The sequence below is a fragment of the Oryzias latipes genome, chromosome 2, assembly GCF_053564925.1.
Source record: "Oryzias latipes strain Hd-rR chromosome 2, Olatipes_Hd-rR_3.1".
Taxonomy (NCBI): Eukaryota; Metazoa; Chordata; class Actinopteri; order Beloniformes; family Adrianichthyidae; genus Oryzias; species Oryzias latipes.
This window is the reverse complement of record NC_136238.1, coordinates 28,169,423-28,189,436: the sequence shown is the minus strand read 5'-3', so window position 1 is coordinate 28,189,436 and position 20,014 is coordinate 28,169,423. Positions and strand designations below refer to the sequence as shown.

The 20,014-nt window shown below is 39.5% G+C and overlaps 1 protein-coding gene across 5 annotated transcripts; it reads left to right on the top strand.

The window, feature by feature from the left end:
- The first annotated feature begins 1,610 nt into the window (after positions 1 to 1,610).
- On the top strand, positions 1,611 to 19,077 carry LOC111946674 (uncharacterized). 5 transcript variants are annotated; one of them, XM_078937248.1, is made up of 8 exons: positions 1,611 to 3,247; positions 3,986 to 4,211; positions 4,340 to 4,499; positions 4,586 to 4,636; positions 4,713 to 4,793; positions 4,891 to 5,047; positions 6,059 to 7,296; positions 17,129 to 19,077. In XM_078937248.1, the coding sequence occupies exons 7-8, from the start codon at positions 7,167 to 7,169 to the stop codon at positions 18,325 to 18,327; spliced, it is 1,329 nt and encodes a 442-aa protein (XP_078793374.1). In that variant the 5' UTR covers positions 1,611 to 3,247; positions 3,986 to 4,211; positions 4,340 to 4,499; positions 4,586 to 4,636; positions 4,713 to 4,793; positions 4,891 to 5,047; positions 6,059 to 7,166; the 3' UTR covers positions 18,328 to 19,077. The 5 variants fall into 5 exon arrangements, with proteins under 5 accessions (XP_078793374.1, XP_078793370.1, XP_078793377.1 ...); XM_078937244.1 differs by adding an exon at positions 5,152 to 5,217 and having other exon boundaries at positions 4,586 to 4,793; XM_078937251.1 differs by lacking the exon at positions 4,586 to 4,636.
- Positions 19,078 to 20,014: the final 937 nt, after the last annotated feature.

The window sequence follows — 20,014 nt, the reverse complement described above, 5'->3', positions numbered from 1 at the left end:
ACTACTTTAAATAATACTTTTAAAATAAACTGGATTAAGTCATTTTAAAATCCACTCTCCATTTGGAATATTTTCCCTAAAGTAGGTGGTCTCCATTTTCTTCTGCTTTGTCATTATAATATCGACAAAATCCCAGTGAAACTTTCTGCTTTTCACAGACAAACTCTTCTTTCATGGGCACTTATTTATAAACACACTTTTTCCCCTCATAAGTTTTTTATTTGGAATAACAGATATATCCTTTACAAGAACAAATCTTTATTTTACAATAATTGGTTTGCCAATAATATCCTACTGGTGGGTCAGCTCTTTAACCACAGTGGTCAGTTACTTAGATATGAAGAATTTAACCTTAAATACAACCTTGCTGTTCCTCCTAAAGAGTATGCCATTGTTTTTGACGCCGTTACCACTGAAATCTGTGAACTCTTTAAAAATACTGTACTTGATGCAAATATTTCCTTCATATCTCTAAGTGACACCACTGTTGGAAAATCTTGTTTCAACTGTGCCTGAAAAATTAACAAGATCATACGTGTTTTAGCAAAATGTTATTTCTGTTCTCTCTGCTGTTCTTTATTGGAGAAAATTTATTCCTGACCTGCCCTGGAAAAATGTTTGGACCCTGCATCAGAAATTATTAATTAATAACAAGATGAGAGATGTCGCCTACAAACTCCTACATAGAATCTATCCCACAAATCAATATATGCTCCGATATAAGAAGACTATTGACCCCAATAGTATCTTTTGTAAAGAACACCCAGAAACAATCAGTCACCTGTTTTTGAACCGTAATACTGCAAAGAAATGTGGAAAGAATGTGCACGTTTTATAAATTACAAATTAGATTCACAATTTCAGATGAAATTTGAACATATCATATTTGGCCTTCACGAAAAAAATATAAGATCATACGTAAAATTGGCAATTAATCTAATTATAATATTTGGTAAGTTTCATATTCATAAATCAAAGTTTTCCTTATCACAACTTTTTTTCCATGTAATAATTAAAGAATTAGAATCTTCTTTATATACTGTCTCTAATAGCTTAAAAAAAAAGGCCGTACATATTTATGAAAACTGTCTGTCTTTGAACATTTCCAATGCCTATCAATCTGTTTCTGTAATTTTCTTTTTTAATACATGTGCCATCCCCTGACATTCTCGTTGTTATGACGATTGTTCCTGTCATGTACATTTGTTCATTTTGTTTTGAACAATAAAGTAAAAAAAGGAATGAGACACAGTGTGATGACGTCACAACAGCTCTCAAAACGTTTCCTCTACACATTTTTTTTTTCAATTTTGTTTTTATTTTCTTTATTATCTCCTGAATAAAACTGTTTAAAAATACTGGAAGCTTTTTGGACCATTGAGGTTCAGTTAAGCAGTTATTTATTTTTTTTAATAGAGTTTTGCACGTGACCCGGAAGTAAACAGCACGAGGCGCTAGCAGCTTGTTATCAGGCCTATTTTTCGTTTTTTCAGTCTTATATGTGTGTTTGATATTAACAATTGTTTATTGTGCAAGTAAGTGACTGTGAATGTCTGTAAATTGAAAAATGTACAATAAAGTTTGTTAAAAAAAAAAAGCTTGTTATCAGGCTAGCAGCGTTAGCTTGTTAGCAGGCTAGCAGCGTTAGCTTGTGTTGAGAGGTCGGTGGTGTTTTGTTGGGACGTTTGTGAGGTTTTTGGACAGAAAGGACGATACGTGGTTCGTGTGGGAACTCTCAGCATTTTCCAAAGTCTCGTAAATGAGTGAAGAAGTGTTGAACGGAAAGACAACGTGGATTGCTGTGATTGTGAGACTAGCAGATGATCGATCGGAGCTGCAGTGAAGAGGACGGCGGTGTTTGTGGGAGTTGGAGCTGAAGATCGGAGCAGGAACCATGTCTTCAGAACCTCCCCATAGCAAAGCAAAATTGAAGATGAGATCTCGTTTCTGTCACATTTACGTCTCCTAGACATAAATGAGAACTGTTTGAGACTAAACTGCTTTTCTCATTCTTCTCAAACATTTCTCCTGAGAAATAAGTCTCACAGTGAGCACTGTTTGAGATCTCAAAATTCTCTCACAACTGTCTCTTCTCCAGATCTCAATTGAGAGAAAAATGAGTCATATTATGTTGCGCTCAAGTATGTCTCAATTTGATATCCTTACTTCAAATTCCTATCTCAGTTATGTCTCAGTGAAAGACATCAATGGTTCTGTCTCTCGTTGCTCAATAATTTAGATCTTGTTTTAGCCTTTTTTTTTATTGTCTCAGCAAAAAGAAAAATGAGAGTAGTACAAGCCCTAAAATGAGTCTCATGATGACACCATTACAGTTCATCTCTAGAAAATAATATTTTTTATTTTATTTATGTTCAACTTAAAAAAGTTGTTTATTGCTTACATATTTATATAACTTAATTACAATTTCAAGAAAAAAAAGTTAAATCATTAAGACGGTCATGTCCTCAAAAGACATATTTTTGAAACTTTTTAAAAAACATGAAATTTCAAGACAACGTTGCAGTGTCGATTTAATAAACTTTTTTTTGACTGCTTAGATAAACATAAATGAACAAGAATGTATGTTGGGTTAATGATGCTAGGTTTAGTTAAACACAAACACACGCATGCACTGGCACACATGCATACACGCACAAGTGCATATACGCACACTTATATGTTGGTGGGTATAAAACATTTAACACATTGATGTCTGAACTAAATAAAGGACATTTGGGATCATATTTGGATCACCTTAAAGTGAACAAAAAATAGATTTTACATTTGAAACAAACAAATAAAATACACAAATAAAAATAATCAAATTAATAAATCAACTTTAGGGCGGTACAGATTTATGGGGTTCAGTTTGAGTTACTTTATCTTTGTCTTTAAAAATCACCCTTCATGCAGCCTTACAAGCTGAAAATATTTTCTGTTTTCTTGATTTTAGTCTGCATCATATTGAACAAACAGAAGCCTGGAGTAACCCGATTTGAATTTTAAACTGTATCACAGCCTCACTTGACACAGATTTCTGATTGGCTGATCACAGTGGGAGGGAAAACTCAGTGGTTGACGTCACCAACGGGCCGGAATCTGCAAGCGGGAGAAGTGCAGAGAACGAGAGACTTTTGACGACCGTTTGTCGTATTTTTTCTGCGTTTTAACAATCCGTGTGATGAATCTCCAACATTTTTTTTGCTTGTCTGGAAAAGATTCAAGTAAAATCTTTGAAGTTTGCACGGTAAGTTTGCGATTTCTTCCCTCCAACTCTGAACTCAGTTGAATGCTAAAGGTGTTTTAAGCTAGCTCCGCCAGTAATGCAGACGTCTGGGCTACTCGCGGTGGCTTTGGCTGTATAAGTAATTATTACTTTTTACAAAGGTTTATTTGTGCTTTTTGTAATAAAAAAATAGAGACATTGAAGAGTTATTTGCAGTGCAGAGTTTACAGAGAATGAGCCTCGATATTTTTCCAAACGCGTGAGTGCTAAGTAACTGTTGGAAGACATTTTGCTCTTCAGTTAAGCCGGGTCTGCAGGGTTCATCCCATTCACAGTGTGACGACACCACAGTCCATTATTCCAAACTTCAAAATGTGCAGTTTCACTGTATGTTCAATTTTTACGCTGTAAAAAGCTTTTGTCTTGTTTAAAAGATCTTGCAGACGTTTGGCCTGGCATGCCATCTTTTGAAACTGGTTATGGACATGTGTTTAAAGTAAAGTCATCATTAACTGCTCACATGTCTAGAAAGCATAATCTGAAAATGTAAGTATGCATATTAGGGAAACATGTTCTCAGCCCTCTGTCAGTGGTGAAGATGTTTAGAGAGCACAGATGTAGCTAAGCCAACAAATGTCAACACTGATATGTACGAGGATTTTAGTGAATCATAAATCATATTTAAAAACCTTTCCAGATCTTACTTTGTGCTGTATAAAATGTGTGTACATGATGTTTTTTTCCCCTCTCTGATTCAAGGTGATCTAAATACACGTGAAAATGAGTGAATCAGAACCCATGTTCCTCCACACTGCCATTATGGAGGTCCTACCAGAGCCACAAAAGACATCCTGGAAGAACACTTGCAGTCCATTGGAATAAATGGAGTTGTATGAGGATCTACGATTCATAGAAGAGGCTGACTTGCTGCCAGCTTTGAGACCTGTTCAAGCCCGGAAACGTCTTGCTCTTTGGAAATTGAAATGTGAGTCTCAAACATTACAAATGAGTTTTTGTAATGCACAGAAGTGGATATGAATATGAATAGGTAACACACTGACAGTACAGTGTAAACTTAATACACTTATACTGTTAGTTTGTTTTTTGTTGCAGACCAAACGCCAGAGAACAGCACATCATCATCTGTTGAGACCTCACCAACACAATCATCATCACTTTTGTTATAGTCACCGAGGAGTTCGTCATCCACATCTTCCAGAAGCTGAGGACTGTACGTACATTGACTGGGAGGACAGCTTTGAAATTCCATGGAGTAAGTTTTCTGAGGAATTTGTGCAGTCTTTGGAAAGAGACCTGGCCCAAGACTAAGGAAGGAAATGGTTTGCACTCTTGTTGCAGAAATGATGAAAGCAAGACGTTTTTCCAAACTCTAAAAGGCTGCAGATGATGGTAGGAGAGCAGAGTGGCTGCTCAGAAGAGATGAGATGTTAAAGAGATGCGCTTTCTTCTGCTCTGCTACTTTGAGGAGGATGCCATGTTCTTGTAGAAGATGCAGACGAGGTCCAGCTGCAGCAGGTGCCGTTGACTCCAACTGTTATTGTATGTGGTAAGTAAAGTTTCCAGTGTTAAATTATTCTAAAGGTTTTGTCTTTGTACACTGTACATGAGTGACATGTTTACTTCATCCATTGTTCTGTCTTTAGGACAGTCTTTCTTTTCCCCAAGGAGGTTCATGCTCAGTTGGAACCGCTCCATCGTACACAACAACATTGCAGCTCTGTGCCTGATGTTCAGAAGCTACTTCTGCTTTAACCGTCATTATCCAACTGAGCTGGCTTCAACCCTGGAGTTTCTGCAAAGGTACATATTTATGAGTGCTGTCATGCGATTCATTTTTGGGTGTGGTTAGTTAATCATGACCTGCAGTTAATTATTCTTATTAATCTTGTATTAATCTAACTCAGGGCTGCTCATCCCTGGTCCTTGAGATCTACCAGCCTGCCTGATTTCCAGCTGATTAGCTGGACCAGGTGTGTTCATTCAGTCAGAATGTGGAGACATCTGGTTGAGCTGGTCAACAGCTAGCAGGGCTTGGGGATCTGGAAAACAGTCAGGGTGATGGATCCCAAGGACCAGGAATGAGCAGCCCTGGCTAACCTAAAATTTAGCTTTGAAAATCCTTATTTTGGGGTAATTTGATTTAAATAGTAAGATTGTGTCACATTAAAAGAAATAAAATACAATTTAAAGGGTGGCTTTATGAAGTTTTCCAAGTATAACAGACTTTTTTCCAATCTTTACTTTTGTACCACTAAGGGATAATTCTTCAGTCTCAAACAGAACAAAGACGTAAGCCAAAGTGCTCTAATTTAAAAAACTAATGGAAATATTCTGAACAATCCAAAAAATATTGACCACAAAATTCTTAATGATACCATAATATTTATTCGTTGAAATATCTTATTCCACAGTTTGCTGTCTGACACGATCAGCCCTCAGCGTCCCAATTAAGACATGGTTATTATTTTTCCCTTGTTAAGAGCCAACCATGCAAAATGTGACTTGATCATTTCTTAAATGTTTGATCTGGACTGTATCATGAAAAATGAAATGAAACAGATTTTAACCTTATTTGTTAAATAGTTAATGCCCATAGAATGCTGCATTTCAATTCTTTTAACTGAAACAGATGTCCTCTCAAGCGACGTGTGGCTGCTTTAAGGGATGACAGAAACGTAATCTTATGGTAGCATTATGCAGCTGCTTTTATAAAACTACAGTTTTCTTCTAGCTTGAAGTGTTATCTTTGTTTGTTATGTGCTGTCTATTATCAATTTACTCATGCCAGATTTTAATGTTCTTGTCTTACAGCTTATGTCCTGTGATGTGCCACTCTACCTGGTTGGGAACAAATTGAAGAGGCCAAGCTCAAGAAAGCCGTTGTCAACAAATGTAGGGCAGAGCAGGTTCTAAGGCCACTGCTATGATCTACAGTATGCGGACTGGTTTCTCTTCCATCTTTTTCCTTATTTTTTATCTTAATTTGGTTCTCAAATTGGTCCATGGATTTGGTAGGCTGCAAGTTTCGGAGAATGTTTTTATCAGGTACTTTTTTATGTGGTTACATAATCTTGTTTTTTTCCTTGTACCTCAGCAGTGATGTCAGTGTGTTTGTTGTTTAAAATATGGAATTTTTCTTTACCATCATGTCAGCCACATTTAGTACGCCACGGTTCATGTACTTAATGCATTTAATATTTTAAAAAGTGTTTTATACTGCTACCACAATTCAAATGCTGTACTGATGATGGTGCTGCCCAAATAAAGTGTAAAGCATTTACATTTCTAGTATTGTTTTTACTGTTACTGTATATCAGTGGTCTCCCATCCTGGTCCTTGAAGGTCACTGTTCTGCATGTTTTAGCTGTTTTCCTGCTCCAACAAATCTGCTGCAGTGGTTGAATTGCCTCCTCAAGTTCTGCAGGAGGTGGTTAATCACCTGTTGATTCACATCTGGGGAGCAAAGAAACATCTAAACCCTGCAGGATGGTGGCCCTTGAGGACCAGGATTGGCTACCACTGCTATAAAAATAACTTCTCTTTTCTTTCTCAAATACATCTCAAATATCATTCTCATTAACGGCTTTGGTAAGACATTTAAGAGAAATGATTAAGACATGAAAGAGACATCAGACAGACAATGATGAGATCTCTTTTAGGACTCATTCTTCTCAGATTTGTCTCATGAACGTCTTAGGTTCGTCTCTCCCACTTCTCAATTATTGCTCTAACAGTTGTCTCAACTCAACCTCATTTGTCTCAGTGATGTCTTTTCTCATTATAGCTTAACTCTTGCTCCTAAGGGACCCTTAGGAGCAAGAGTTAAGAAGCAAATGATCACAGAATGATACGAATATGAGACGCTCAAACTGATCTCAAGAGACGAGATCAAGCAACATATGAGCAACAGATTTTTCCTATGGGTCAGGAAGGTTCTGTCAGAGAACAACTTTCTGCTGCTGAAGGAACCATCGTCCAGAACGAGGAGGAGCTCTGTCGTCAGCGCAGACTGCTGGATAGCAGCTGGAACCCGCAGCTACACCACATAGGTTTGTCACCTTCAGCAAGCGAGAGAAGCCCTTTGAGCTTCATGCTTTTCCATTTGGTGACCCGCTTGGCACTCATTGGCGGTTCTACACTAACTTACTCCTTCAAGGAGTAACTTACTCAAGGAGTAACTTGTAAGTTAGTCCTTGGGCGATAAACCAATCATTTTTACATGATGTTTTTGTAAATAGTTGTCGTCATTCTGTAGGTATTCCTGCTTAGAAAAAGCTTTTAAATGTTATTCTCTTATGTTTGTTTTTTTCTAATGCAGAAATGGGACTAATTAGCTTATTTTTGAGGTAATTTTTAAACTGTTGCAATGAAATTGGAATGATGTTTTTGTTTATTTTTCTATTTGTTTATTTACTGCAAATTTATCGTTATCGCAATATTGATCACTAATATCGCATATCGTAAGTTTTCCTCATATCGTGCAGCCCTACTGATAATGATATAGCTGAATATTTGGAGTCAATTTATCTGTAAAGAAATAATCAATCCTGCTGTAAGACTGATGAGCATTTGAAAAGAGATTATTGCCTGTCTTGTGGGTGTAAAAAATGTAGGTGGAGAGGAATGATTGAACATAGGAAACAAATTTAGGTACAGAGTATCCAGGTTTCCCAGATGACCTGTCCAGCCCAGGGTTCAGGGATAGGTTAAAATCTCCTCCCATAATAAGCAAATGTGAGTTAAGGCACGGTATCTGACCAAAAACCAGTGAGAAAAAGGAAGGATCATCGCAATTGGGAGCATAAATATTGACCAAAATAACATCAAGATAATAAAGTGAGTCAGTAACTATGATGTGTCTGCCAGCCGGATCAGCAAGGACAGAGGACCATGTAAAATAGATATTTTTTCTTATAAGTATTGCAGTCCCTCTAGCGTTCTCTTAAAAGGATGAGTGAAAAAGCTGCCCCACCCAGCCACATTTCACCTGTTATGATCCGAGATTTTGAGATGAGTTTCTTGTAGGAAGAATATATCTTCACTCAAAAATTTTAAGCGTGTCAGAGTAGGGTTGGGCGATGTCCCTGAAATTGGCAGTTGACGATGTTTGTAGTCAACGATCGTGATGGACGATGATATCGTCGGGGGGTTATTTTTTGTTGTTATATAAATATTATTCATTTTTTTACTTTATTACTTTATTTATTTTATTTCCCAAATAATGACTCATCCGCGATGATCCAGTCTAAACTGGGGGAAGTGACTTTAGAAATAAATAAACAAGATAGAAAAGAAGTGGTCCGCTCATGCACTTGATTAGTCAAGTGGACCGGTGGAGCGAGTGACCGTGTCTCTAGCAGAGACGACAGACTTACAGTTTTGTGTTTTAGGGGAAGTAAGGATGCTTTGTTATATGTGGGAGAAAGGACTGGGATCCATCCCGCAGCTCTACGTGAACGAGCTACCGGAATTTAGGAGAACCGGGTCTCCCGGTAAAAGTGTGTGTCAGGGCAGAGCTCGGAGCGCTAGCTCACACAGTGTGTATGCTTCAAAGCAGGAATGCCGCTCAGTCCTTAGAAACCGTTCAGACAATCACGTGGATTTGTGTTTCCAGTCATGTTCCTACAAAATAAAGGCTGATGTTATTCCCACATATTTACGTGCAGCCAAGATGCAGATTGCAGCCTTTCCCGCATGGATTTATGTTCATGCTAATGTTGTTAGCCAGAGTTAGCATACTGCTAACCCTGGCTTCTTTCCGGCTCCGTTCTTCAACAGAAAAAGAACTGACCACACGGATTAAAATTAAAATGATGAGCGAACAGGCGCTTCATAATAACCGTAACATTAATAAAAGCACGTTTAGGAGATCATCTTGTGTAATACCGAGCTGACGTATCTATGTATGTAGCCGCTTGGTGGAACTAAGTTTCTCTTCCAGTTTTTAAAAACACTACTGCGCATGTGCTAATGATTTATTCCGACCAAAAGTGTGACCCATGTGAATGTTTTTTATTATCTGAAAAAGTTTTTCTGGGCCCATGTACGCCGTTGAATTCTAATCCGACCAATAATCCTTATCAAGATATATTGCACATGTAACCACGGCTTATGGTGTCGACTCGCAGCGTGGCGGGGGCGCGGCATCACAATGGTGTCTCTCCATCGTGATGTCAGTCACCCATCACGATGGACAATGGTATCGTCCATCGGCACAACCCTATGTCAGAGCCTTCTTTCTCTTAATGGGGTGATTTAAGCCCTTTATATTCCAGGTGATGATGTTAATGGAACCAGCCATTACAACTTGTGTTGCTTGGGAGGGATGAAATGATCACCAGACTATTTATAAAACTTTCGAACTGAAAACATTGACAGCAGACCCCAAACAGCCCCCCCCCTCAAAAAAAAAGAAAAAGAAAAAAAACAACAACAACAAAAGAACAAAGACAGGTGAAACTAGCTAAGCTAACCTTATCTAGATGCAAACCTTCCATACTAAACCTACCTATCCTACAAATACTTAAATAGTAAATTAAACTATTAAAAAAAAATTAAAGTAAAATTTAAGAAAACAAGGTAAATAAACTTTAAAACAAACACACAGAAACAGCAGGTAAGGAATAGATGTCATATCTTAAAGAGTATTTATGAAATACCCATTGTAAACAATGAACACTTAGCATACTGTTAGCAGATTGTAGCGTGGGGCATGGAGCTTCAAGCTTAGCTACACGCTAATGGTTTGGCATTAGAGCAGCTCCATACTTCACCTGAAGTAGAGAGTTTAATCTCGTCCAAAGTCTTCCACAAACTTTTATCCTCGGCCACATAGTTGAACATGACACCGGTGCCATCTGGTTTGATAATGTGTAACCGTGCTGGATAGAGTATAGAGGGCCGTAAGCCTCTCTGATACATGTCCGACATCATAGTTTTATAAACTTTCCTCTGTTCCATCACCTCGGGGCTGTAGTCTTCATATACTCGGAAAGCCATTTCCTAGTATGTTTTCTGGCTTCCCGAATCAGCAGCTCCTTTTTTTGGTACTGGTTGAAACGTATGAGGACAGGCCGCGGTCTCTCCCCGGGGCCCGGTTTGGGAAGTAAGCTGCAATGGTCTTGGTCTAATTCCGGCAGAGTGGGGGAAACTTCTCGGACAAAGGCGTCCAGCCATCCAGCTGCGAAAAGAATCTGGATGGCTGCGGCCCCTCCAAGCGTGTGTTGAGACGTCTGTGTCTTCCCTCCACATCCACCAGCTTAGCATTTAGCTTGTCGTTAGTAGACTTTAGCATGGAGCATGTAGTTTCAAGGCTAGCCACGCGTTGGTCGATTGCATCAGCATTCTCTTCAAGTGAGGTTAGGCGCTCACTGTGGCTGTTGGATACTTTTTGGAGTCCCTCCAGTTTGCTGTTGACTTCGTCAAAAAAAGTTGTTTTCAGCTCGGCTGAAAACAACTTTTTTAATAAAATAAAATATCGGAATAAGTATCCTGGGGCGCGTATCAGGATAAAGATTGTATCGCCAGACTCTTGCCAATACACACCCCCACTTAGGAATAAAAATAAACAATAAGCAAAATAAAAAAATAACACAATGGTCAGAACAATGAATAGAAATACAATAGTGTAAACTGTGGATGAAGAAGGTTCAGGTAATGGACTGGAGATATAAGTTAAAAGTCTAAGGAGGAGGAGTTAAAAGTTGTTTATGAGTGTGACTGCAGAGGGAAAGAAACTGTTCTGGTTCTGGTCCTGATGGACCTTAGCCGTTTGCCTGAAGTGAGTGATTCAAGTAATCCATGTTCAGAAGGGTCTGCCACTATCCGACCTGCTCGCCCCCAGGTTCTGGAGATGAATAGATCCTGGAATGATGGAAGGCTGCAGCCAATCACCTTCTTAGCTGAGCGTACAATACGCTGCAGTCTGTTTATGTCCCTGGTTGTGGCTCCAGCGTACCACACGGTGATGGAGGATGTGATGATTGATTCTTCTATGATTGTCGTGTAGAACTGCACCATCTTCTGGGCCGGCAGCCGGGCCTTCTTCAACCTCTGCAGGAAGTAAAACCTCTGCTGGGCCTTTTTGAGCAGAGAGCCGATGGACGGCTCCCACTTAAGGTCCTTAGTGATGGTGGAGCCGAGGAAACGGACAGAGTTCACTATGGTGATGGTAGAGTCTGTCAGGATAAGAGGGGGTGAGGGGGCTGTGACTTTCCTGAAGTCCAATTTACATTTTTTATTATTTTTTATTTGAAATGGTTTATTTCAAGCAATCAAATAAGAATACACAAAAAACAATACAATCATCAGTTATACATTCGTATAATAACTAATCAAACTTTGGCTATTTCGACATATTAATAAATATTGCTTGAAAGGGATTGGAAGGAAGCAAACTTATATAATCCCACCCCGTTATACCGTAACGATTTTATTAGATGTTTTATCATTACCCGGTTCCTAGCGTTTATCAGGCAGAATTAAGAATCATTAAGTATCAATAAACCACATGATAAAGATGAATTACTTAATTATTATATAAAACTTAGGGTTGTGATGATAACCGCATCACCGTACTTTATTTCCGAACTTTTTTTTTTAAAGTTTTGCATATGTCGCGTGATTCGAACTATAATACAAACATTAAACACATTAATCTTTGCTGATAATTTACTTTCTCTAATAGTCCTGTGTTCAGACTTCAAGGGTTTCAATGGAAAACCTTTTATCATTCTCGTCCTTCTCTCCTTGCGCTGGCCTGCGCGCCGCGCGCGGCTGTCAGTACTGTCTTTTAGTATGGAAGCGATTATGTAGCATAAATAAAAAGCAAAGTCAAAACCAGAAATGCTTTTTAATTTTCAAAATGAAGCTGCATTTTTTGACTCAAAATTAAAAAGAAAAAGCAATACTTCAAAATGCTTTTTTGATTTATTAAGATCCAGGAATCCAGGTTTGAGCAGGCCAGGTCCAGCGGTTTTTGAACAGGATCCGGTTTTACGTAATCTTAATGTGAAAAATGCAGAGGAATGTTGTTTTAGTGGCCTAGCGAATCAGAAACTGTGAATCGTAAGCCAACTTCAGCGTCGTCTGACCGCACAGATTTAAAAACATAAGATCGATCCGAGCAGGCCCTAAAATATTATCATAACTGTAATAAAAGCACATTATGAAGATAGTCTCCTGCAGCTTCGTGGTGAGTGAGTGTTTTGGTCCAACCAGCAACGTTTAGCATGGAGAAATCTGCTGTCTCTGTTGATGGAGCTCCAGCTGTCATCAAACAGCAAATTCACCGCGAAGCTGCAGATCAAGGTGTAAATATCTGTGAATTACATCAGTGTTTATTTTGTTCTGGACACCACTGGAAACACAAATTCATATGATGGTTTCTCAGATCGCAGCAGCATTTCCGCCTTCAGCGATCATCGGAGCTTCGCGCACCCGCTGTGCGAAGGCAGCTGGCGGTCCGCAGAAAAAAGCTTGTCCGCGGTGCGTCAGGAGGAGGACCGCAGAAGGCGGACATGCTGCTATGTAGTCCTGAGAAGCTGTGGAAACTCATCAGAAGTTCACAACCATCACAAAACCCTCGTCTCTGCCGCTAACACAGTCTGCTCCTGGTGCGTGTGTGTCAGTCAGCAGCCAGACACACGGAGAAAGCAGTGACGTCATCGCCCCGCCTCCCCTCTGCTAATGCTTTTTCGAATTGAATATTGTGACAACTTGCGCGGGGTGGATGTTAAAATGCAAATGCAATCCCCTCTTTGCATTTACGTTTTAATTATGACACAGAATAAGCGGTTTTAGGTATAAAATGAAAAAGCATTTTGAAATATTGCTTTTTCTTTTTAATTTTGAGTCAAAAAATGCAGCTACATTTTGAAAATTAAAAAGCATTTCTGTTAATCCATTTTAATGGTCAAATTAGACATTTCTAAATGAATTTTGGTACACATTTACCAGGGACCTTTTTGAAAATGAAATGTCAAATACCATTTTATTTATCATTTTAATTAAGTGACAGAATAAGCTGTGTTGAGGAAGGAAATGAAAAAGCATTTTGGTGGATTGCTTTTTCATTATATTTTTGAGTCAAAAAATGCAGCTTCATTTTGAAAATGAAAAAGCATTTCTGGTTTTGACTTTGCTTTTTATTTATGCTACATAATCGCTTCCATATTTTAGGTCCCATTTACACTGTAGGTCTTTATGCCCATATCCGATTTTCTGACTATATCTGATTTATTTGATGACCCGCTTACATCATCTTTTAAAAGTGACCCGTATCCGATTTTTGCATTTACACTATACAATGCTGAAGCTATCAAACGTAGACGTTCTGAGGACTATGTAGCAGTATTTCCGCCTTCCACGGACCTCTTTCGGACTTTTGTGACTGCGGTTGTCATGGAGGCAACGCAGCGACAGAAGGAGGCGTTGCCTTGGGCGCTCCAGAGGGGATGCGCGGGGGAGGAAAAAAAGGAGGGCTGCTCGGCTCTCTCTGAGTTTTGAATGAGGAAGTGTTTGCAGACGTGCTGTACTAACAGTTTGATCCAAGTGTTGAAGCTTTCCTGCGCGATGACTTCTCTTTTCCGATAGTGGTCAGAAACGCACAGGAGATTTCCTCCAGGGCCGAAGGCGGATTCTCCTTCGGGGTTCACTTTTCCGTTCTGAACCCTCAGCCTCACCCAAAGACTCCAAAACATTTGGGGGAGACACCTTATTTTTAATTTACGGTTCTCCGACAGTCCCCTGCTCCGCGCTCACACCCGCTCTCCTCTCCTTACACATGCAAACTCACACACGAGCGCACGCACACATGGTCCCCATTATACACGCCCACCAAAGAAATAAACTGCTTCTAGCCTGTTCCAGAGCAACGCTGTCCCAGCTTACCGTTTGCGTCCCGACCGGGACCGGACATAACAGCGGTTTCCGACTACGGTCTGAAGCCTGAGCCTGAAAGGTAACACGCTGACAGCAAAATCATTACAAAAGCACCTTAATAAGTCATGTGATCTCAGTTGGTGGTGTCCTGAGTTGACGTCACTGACGTACGACTCGCAGTTACGGGGGAATATCCGATCTGTCTGCTTACATGGCACACGCAAATGCACGTATCCGATTCGTTTCCGATTTATTTCCACATATGAGAGAGGCCTGTATCCGATCTGAGAAAATCGGAAGCCATGCGCTTCTGTCCTGCTTACACATTCACCGGTCATATCTGATCTGTGCCACATGACAGGAAAAAATCGGAATTGGGTCACTTGAACCAAGCAGTGTAAAGGCGGCCTTAAGGCCCGTACACACCGGGACGAATATTCGCCAGGCGTTATTCGCCAGCGTTTTTCGCCACGTCTTTTGTGTTCACACCCAGGCGATTTTCGCTGACGATGAGCCGAGCGAACATGCAATTTCATTCCCTGACATTAGATGGCGCTTAATGTAAACAGAAATACTCCTGTACACAAGGTGGCGCTGCGCAACTTTACGATTCTTAAAGTCGCTTTTCACTCAGAAGAAGAGAGCAAGTATTTACGCGCTAGTCAGAATCATAAAAAGAAAACATGAATATTTCAAGCACCAGTTGCTCCAACTGGTGCTTGGTTCGGGGATATTTTAGAATGTCCGTCATTATTTCTTCGCGGCAGTGTTGACGCTACTTGGCGTCTATCTTCTTAGCTGGTAAGTGTGCTCAGCAAGGCAGTTTTGTGTTTGAGCGCCCCCAAGTTGTGTTTTACTGTAACTTCAGAAGCTCCAGACACGTGTGCAAAAGCGCCATTCTCATTGGTCGAATAGATTTCGACGCGACGCGTCGAAAAAAAAAAACGAACCCGAGGCGTTTTTTTTTTTTGACGCTTTGGCGCTTGGCGTTTTTTCGCGTCGGTGTGCACACTCTCATTGGGGCCCTTTGTTTAGTCACGAGGCGTTAAACGTCGGCGAAAATCGCCGGCGAAATTCGTCCCGGTGTGAACAGGCCTTTAGAAGCACGAGGCACGTGCGCACTCTACTTACACACAAGTGCCCTGCTTCAGAAACACACACACATGCTCATTCTACAACAGAAGTTTCTGTCTTGCAAGGAAATACAACAAATGTACTGCATTCTAATTATTAATTTCCATTAAAAGCTGAGCTGCGTGCTTTCTTAGTGCGCGACACGGTCACCCACCGGAGGATTTTGTGTTGGGGGGGTCAGGCGGGGGTATTACTGTTCTTAGTAACTCTGCAACACCAAACATGAGCGCGCGCTGTTAGATTTCCATGAATATCCCTACATTTTTTTGTGTGGGAACTATTTTGTGGAGCGCAAAGTTACCTCTTGCCCCGGAAAGGTGACAATGAGTGTCTGCAGTCTGTTTATTACTGGGCAATAAATAATATTCTGAGAAGATGTCTGTACCAGAGAGCGCAGGTGAAACTCGCATGCCGCTGGAGAGCGGTCCGCTGCAGAGCAATCAACACACACCCCTGACACATGTGTGCGCACCTTCCTCCTAGTCCGACAAGACGCACCGCACTCACACGGTCACAGCCAATCTAGGTAGTAGTTAGTTGTTACTGTTATTTGTTAATAAAGAATAGTACGTTGTAATTGTATTTCTTCCGATGTGGCCGCCGGGGAATTTTGTGTGTTTTTTTTTTTTTTTGTTTTTTTTTTTTGGGGGGGGAGGTCTTCCTTAGAAAACTCTGAACAAACCTCAGTGGTCCAAAATTAAGCAGTCCACATCATCACCAGAACTCTTTCCTTACATCTACAACTACATACAAAATTCCAAGGAAGAAGTTTCGTTTGTATCTGGTCCTCAAGGTGCTCTTTTTTTGAAAATTCAAGTTGGCTGCCTTTTCCGAGGTCAAAGGTCGATGAAACTCCAGAGGTGGTTGTAGACTTAAAGTAGTGGCATGAGCGTGACAATTCATGAAAATCGTAAGGAAAAAAAGTAGAGTTTTTTTAATAATGTGGAAAAATATGAAAATCTCCTCATTATTGTACAAACTGGCTGCCAAACCGTAGGTCATGTTGCCATCCCATAATGATCACAAAACTAATGTTGTAGTCCAAAGCCTTGTGAACATTTCAATGTTTGAATGGTGTCTCTAGCTAAAAGTATGTTGAAGCTGTAATAAATTAAGTGCTTACCCCTCCCTTACTCTGTTAGTGGTTGTGAGGTAAACGGGGCTCAGACAGCTTTCATTGCAGCCTGTTGAATAGCAGCTCTGCTATTGCTACAATGTTAAGAGTGATGCAGCTCACCCATACTTCCCTTCCCCGTTCTCATGCCACCCTCGTCTACCCCCACAACTACACATTAGGCACACCACCTCATGGGGCGCCCCCTATACGTTGGAGAAAATTTAAGACTTTTAAGTACGTCTTATGGTCGTGAAAATACGTATACAGATAGATGACATTAAAGACCTGTTTGACATTACAGACCTGTTTGCACCATTTATGAATTACTTTTCTGCAATTTCATTTTCTTTGAGAAAGTATTAAATAAATTATTAAGACAACATTTTTTTATTATTTTTCAGCACAGTGTTATGCGTGCTAAAGAAAACAGAGGCAACTTCTTTAAAAAAAACAAAAAAAAGCACTTCGTTGACAATGTTACAAGTAATTTTACATTACAAACAATGGTCCTTCAGTGGCTTCTTCTCAAACGTTTCGGAAGTTGTGTTGTAGATAAGCAGTCACAGGTGCTGGGTAATCGTTTTAGAAGGGTTTATTGGATTTTGTGTTTAAACTAAGGAATTAAATTATTAAAATGAAAAATTTAAATTGTCCATATTCTGACAGAGACTGTTCTAATTTTTATTGGTGATTAACAACACACAAAGTCCTCAAAACATGTAAAAGGGCTTCTTCTTGTGTTTCTGCAGGCCTCTCCCAGCACTGGAGTACTGAAGATCCCTACAACCAGCAAAGGAACTTCAGAGTGGAACCGGAGGAACCAGAACCTCCACAGATAAAAGAGGAACCAGAGGAACCAGAACCTCCACAGATGAAAGAGGAACCAGAGGAACCAGAACCTCCACAGATTAAAGAGGAACCAGAGGAACCAGAACCTCCACAGATTAAAGAGGAACCAGAGGAACCAGAACCTCCACAGATTAAAGAGGAACAGGAGGAACCAGAACCTCCACAGATTAAAGAGGAACAGGAGGAACCAGAACCTCCACAGATTAAAGAGGAACAAGAGGAACCAGAACCTCCACATATTAAAGAGGAACCAGAGGAACCAGAACCTCCACAGATTAAAGAGGAACCAGAACCTCCACAGATTAAAGAGGAACAAGAGGAACCAGAACCTCCACAGATGAAAGAGGAACAGGAGGAACCAGAACCTCCACAGATTAAAGAGGAACCAGGGGAACTCTGCATCAGTCAGGACGAAGATCAGCTTGATCTGAAGCAGGAGACTGATACCTTGATGGAGATTCCTACTTATGAGGAAGATGAGAACAGTGAAGCAGATCTAAACAATCAGCAGAGCTTTAATGTAACTGATAGTCAGGATGAAGAAGGAAACCAACATGAAGAATCAACATCAACTCCAGATGAAGAGACAGACCCACAGAACAGAGATCAGAGGAAGAGGAGGGACAGAAGGCATGTCCAAAGTGTGGACAGCTCTCAGATGTCAGAAGGTCAGTGTGACTCTGATGTTAGAAAAAATCCCAAGAAGACAAGTTTGGGTAAGAAACGTAAACAATCTCCAAATGAAGAGAGACTTTCCTCTATCAGGTCTGGTAAAAACTCAAGAATAATTACTAACCCATCTGAATACATGGAAACTGGGTCTGATGAAAGATGTTATATCTGTAAAGAATGTGGTAAAAGCTTTTGTAACATATCTCTGTTCAGAATTCACACAAGAATCCATGCAAAAGATAAGGAATTTTCTTGTAAAGAATGTGAGAAAAGTTTTAGTTTTATATCTAATCTCAAAAGACACATGAGAACTCACACAGGAGAGAAGCCTTTTTTGTGTAAAGAATGTGATTCAAGTTTTAGTCGCAGATCTAGTCTTAAGACACACATGAGAACTCACAAGACTTTCTCTTTACAAACAATGTAATAAAGGATTTAGTGTAAACCCTAAATTTGAAACTTTTCTGTGTTCTTAAATTATTATTTATGTGACACGTGATGACAAAGTTATTCCGCCGAAACATGTTAGGTACGTTTGACAAAAACCAACTGTGTCTGATTAAATAAAAATAATAGCTTTAGCTTATTGGAGAAGGAGCTCAGCTGACCATCCAGTACAGGATGGAGAGGATGCTCAGGATTATCCATGATGGATACCAGCTCATTTAAAGTCCTCCTCTCCATCAATATCAATTTTTGTGTAATGATACTAGACGAGTTTTACTGCTGAGAAAATTTGTACAACTTTTTCACAAAATGAATTGTTTTGGATGTACCTTCAAATAGAAATGAGTTGTTTTGAGTCATTAGAACTAAATCTTGAATGTCTTCATTATGGTTGAAATGTTTTTTTTATACATCTTTAATTCTAACACGTGTGATAAGTGAACATTTCATAAATATTAAAAACAAAATAGGGACTGCAGTCTATACTTTGTTAGGTCAAGTAACTATTTAGTAGAGACAAGTAGTGTTAAGATTATATATATGGTACTTCTCTTATTAATAATGCTTTTAAAATCCTGTATTCTTATCGATACTTTTCTGTTTGAAAACAAGGATGGAGAAGACAAACAACATTCTTTGTACATACAAACCTTTTGTTTTAGAACCATTTAAAACATAATGCATTCATGTTGTTTTATTTGGAACGCTGAAATTAAATGTTGAAATAATACTAGTGCGTCTTTGTAATAATTTACTCTCTTCAGTATAATAACTTAGATAAACAGTGCAGTAAAGAATTAAAGATATCAAATGACCTTCTCACTTCAAATAACAAGAACAACGGAAATAAAAGTGCACAATGTTGTGTTTTTTAGAAACGTGCTATATAAGTATACATTATTACCATTGAATAAACTGATTCTGCAGCACAGAAAAAAGGCTTTGATACAGTATATCAGGGTGGCCCAAATGCAGGACCCAGAACTCTTTTAATAACAAAAAACACCAGATTAGGTGGTTAAAACTCCACAAAAATAGCAGGACTTGGAACCAGCATGATAACAGACCAAACCAAAAAAACACTCTGACACGGAGAGCAGAAACAGACTCACTTAAATAGAATACAAACAAATTAGCCGAAAGTGCAGACATCTGAGTGCCACTCATGGAGAGCCAAAGGAGAGGAGGCGGAGCCTCCAGGAGAACCCACAGCCAACCAAATAATATAAAACAGGGGGGTAATCCAGAAAGCAGGTTATGCTAGCTCCCACGGTAAGTTTGAGGCTAAGGAAGTGGATAAACTCAGCTTTCAGTTCCAGCTATGGAGGTGTGTTTCAGGGTACCTAAAGTTGCCATAGCAACTCATGCTCTGAACATAACCTGGTCTGGAGCAGGTTTAGTTGAAGGTTAGTTTGTTTTCAGAGAGGTGAACCAGGATGGCGTGTCCATTTGAAGATGATTTAGTGGATGAAGAAGCTCAGATAATACTTTTTCCACCGTGAGAGTGTGATAAGACCACGTATGGATGTTGGCAAAATAAACTTTTTTACTTTGATCTAACTTAGTTATTTGCTTCAGTTAAGATAAATATTTTTTTAGTTAAGTCAGCTTAAAAATAACACTTTGTTTTCAGACAGTTATTTTACTTATTACCTTACTTTTTACTT

Bases quoted from the DNA above. Each gene is read 5' to 3' on its own strand.
- LOC111946674 (XM_078937251.1), top strand. From the start codon at position 7,167: ATGGGTCAGGAAGGTTCTGTCAGAGAACAACTTTCTGCTGCTGAAGGA. The intron at 7,297-17,128 runs GTTTGTCACCTT...GTGTTTCTGCAG, and splicing joins CCCGCAGCTACACCACATAG to GCCTCTCCCAGCACTGGAGT.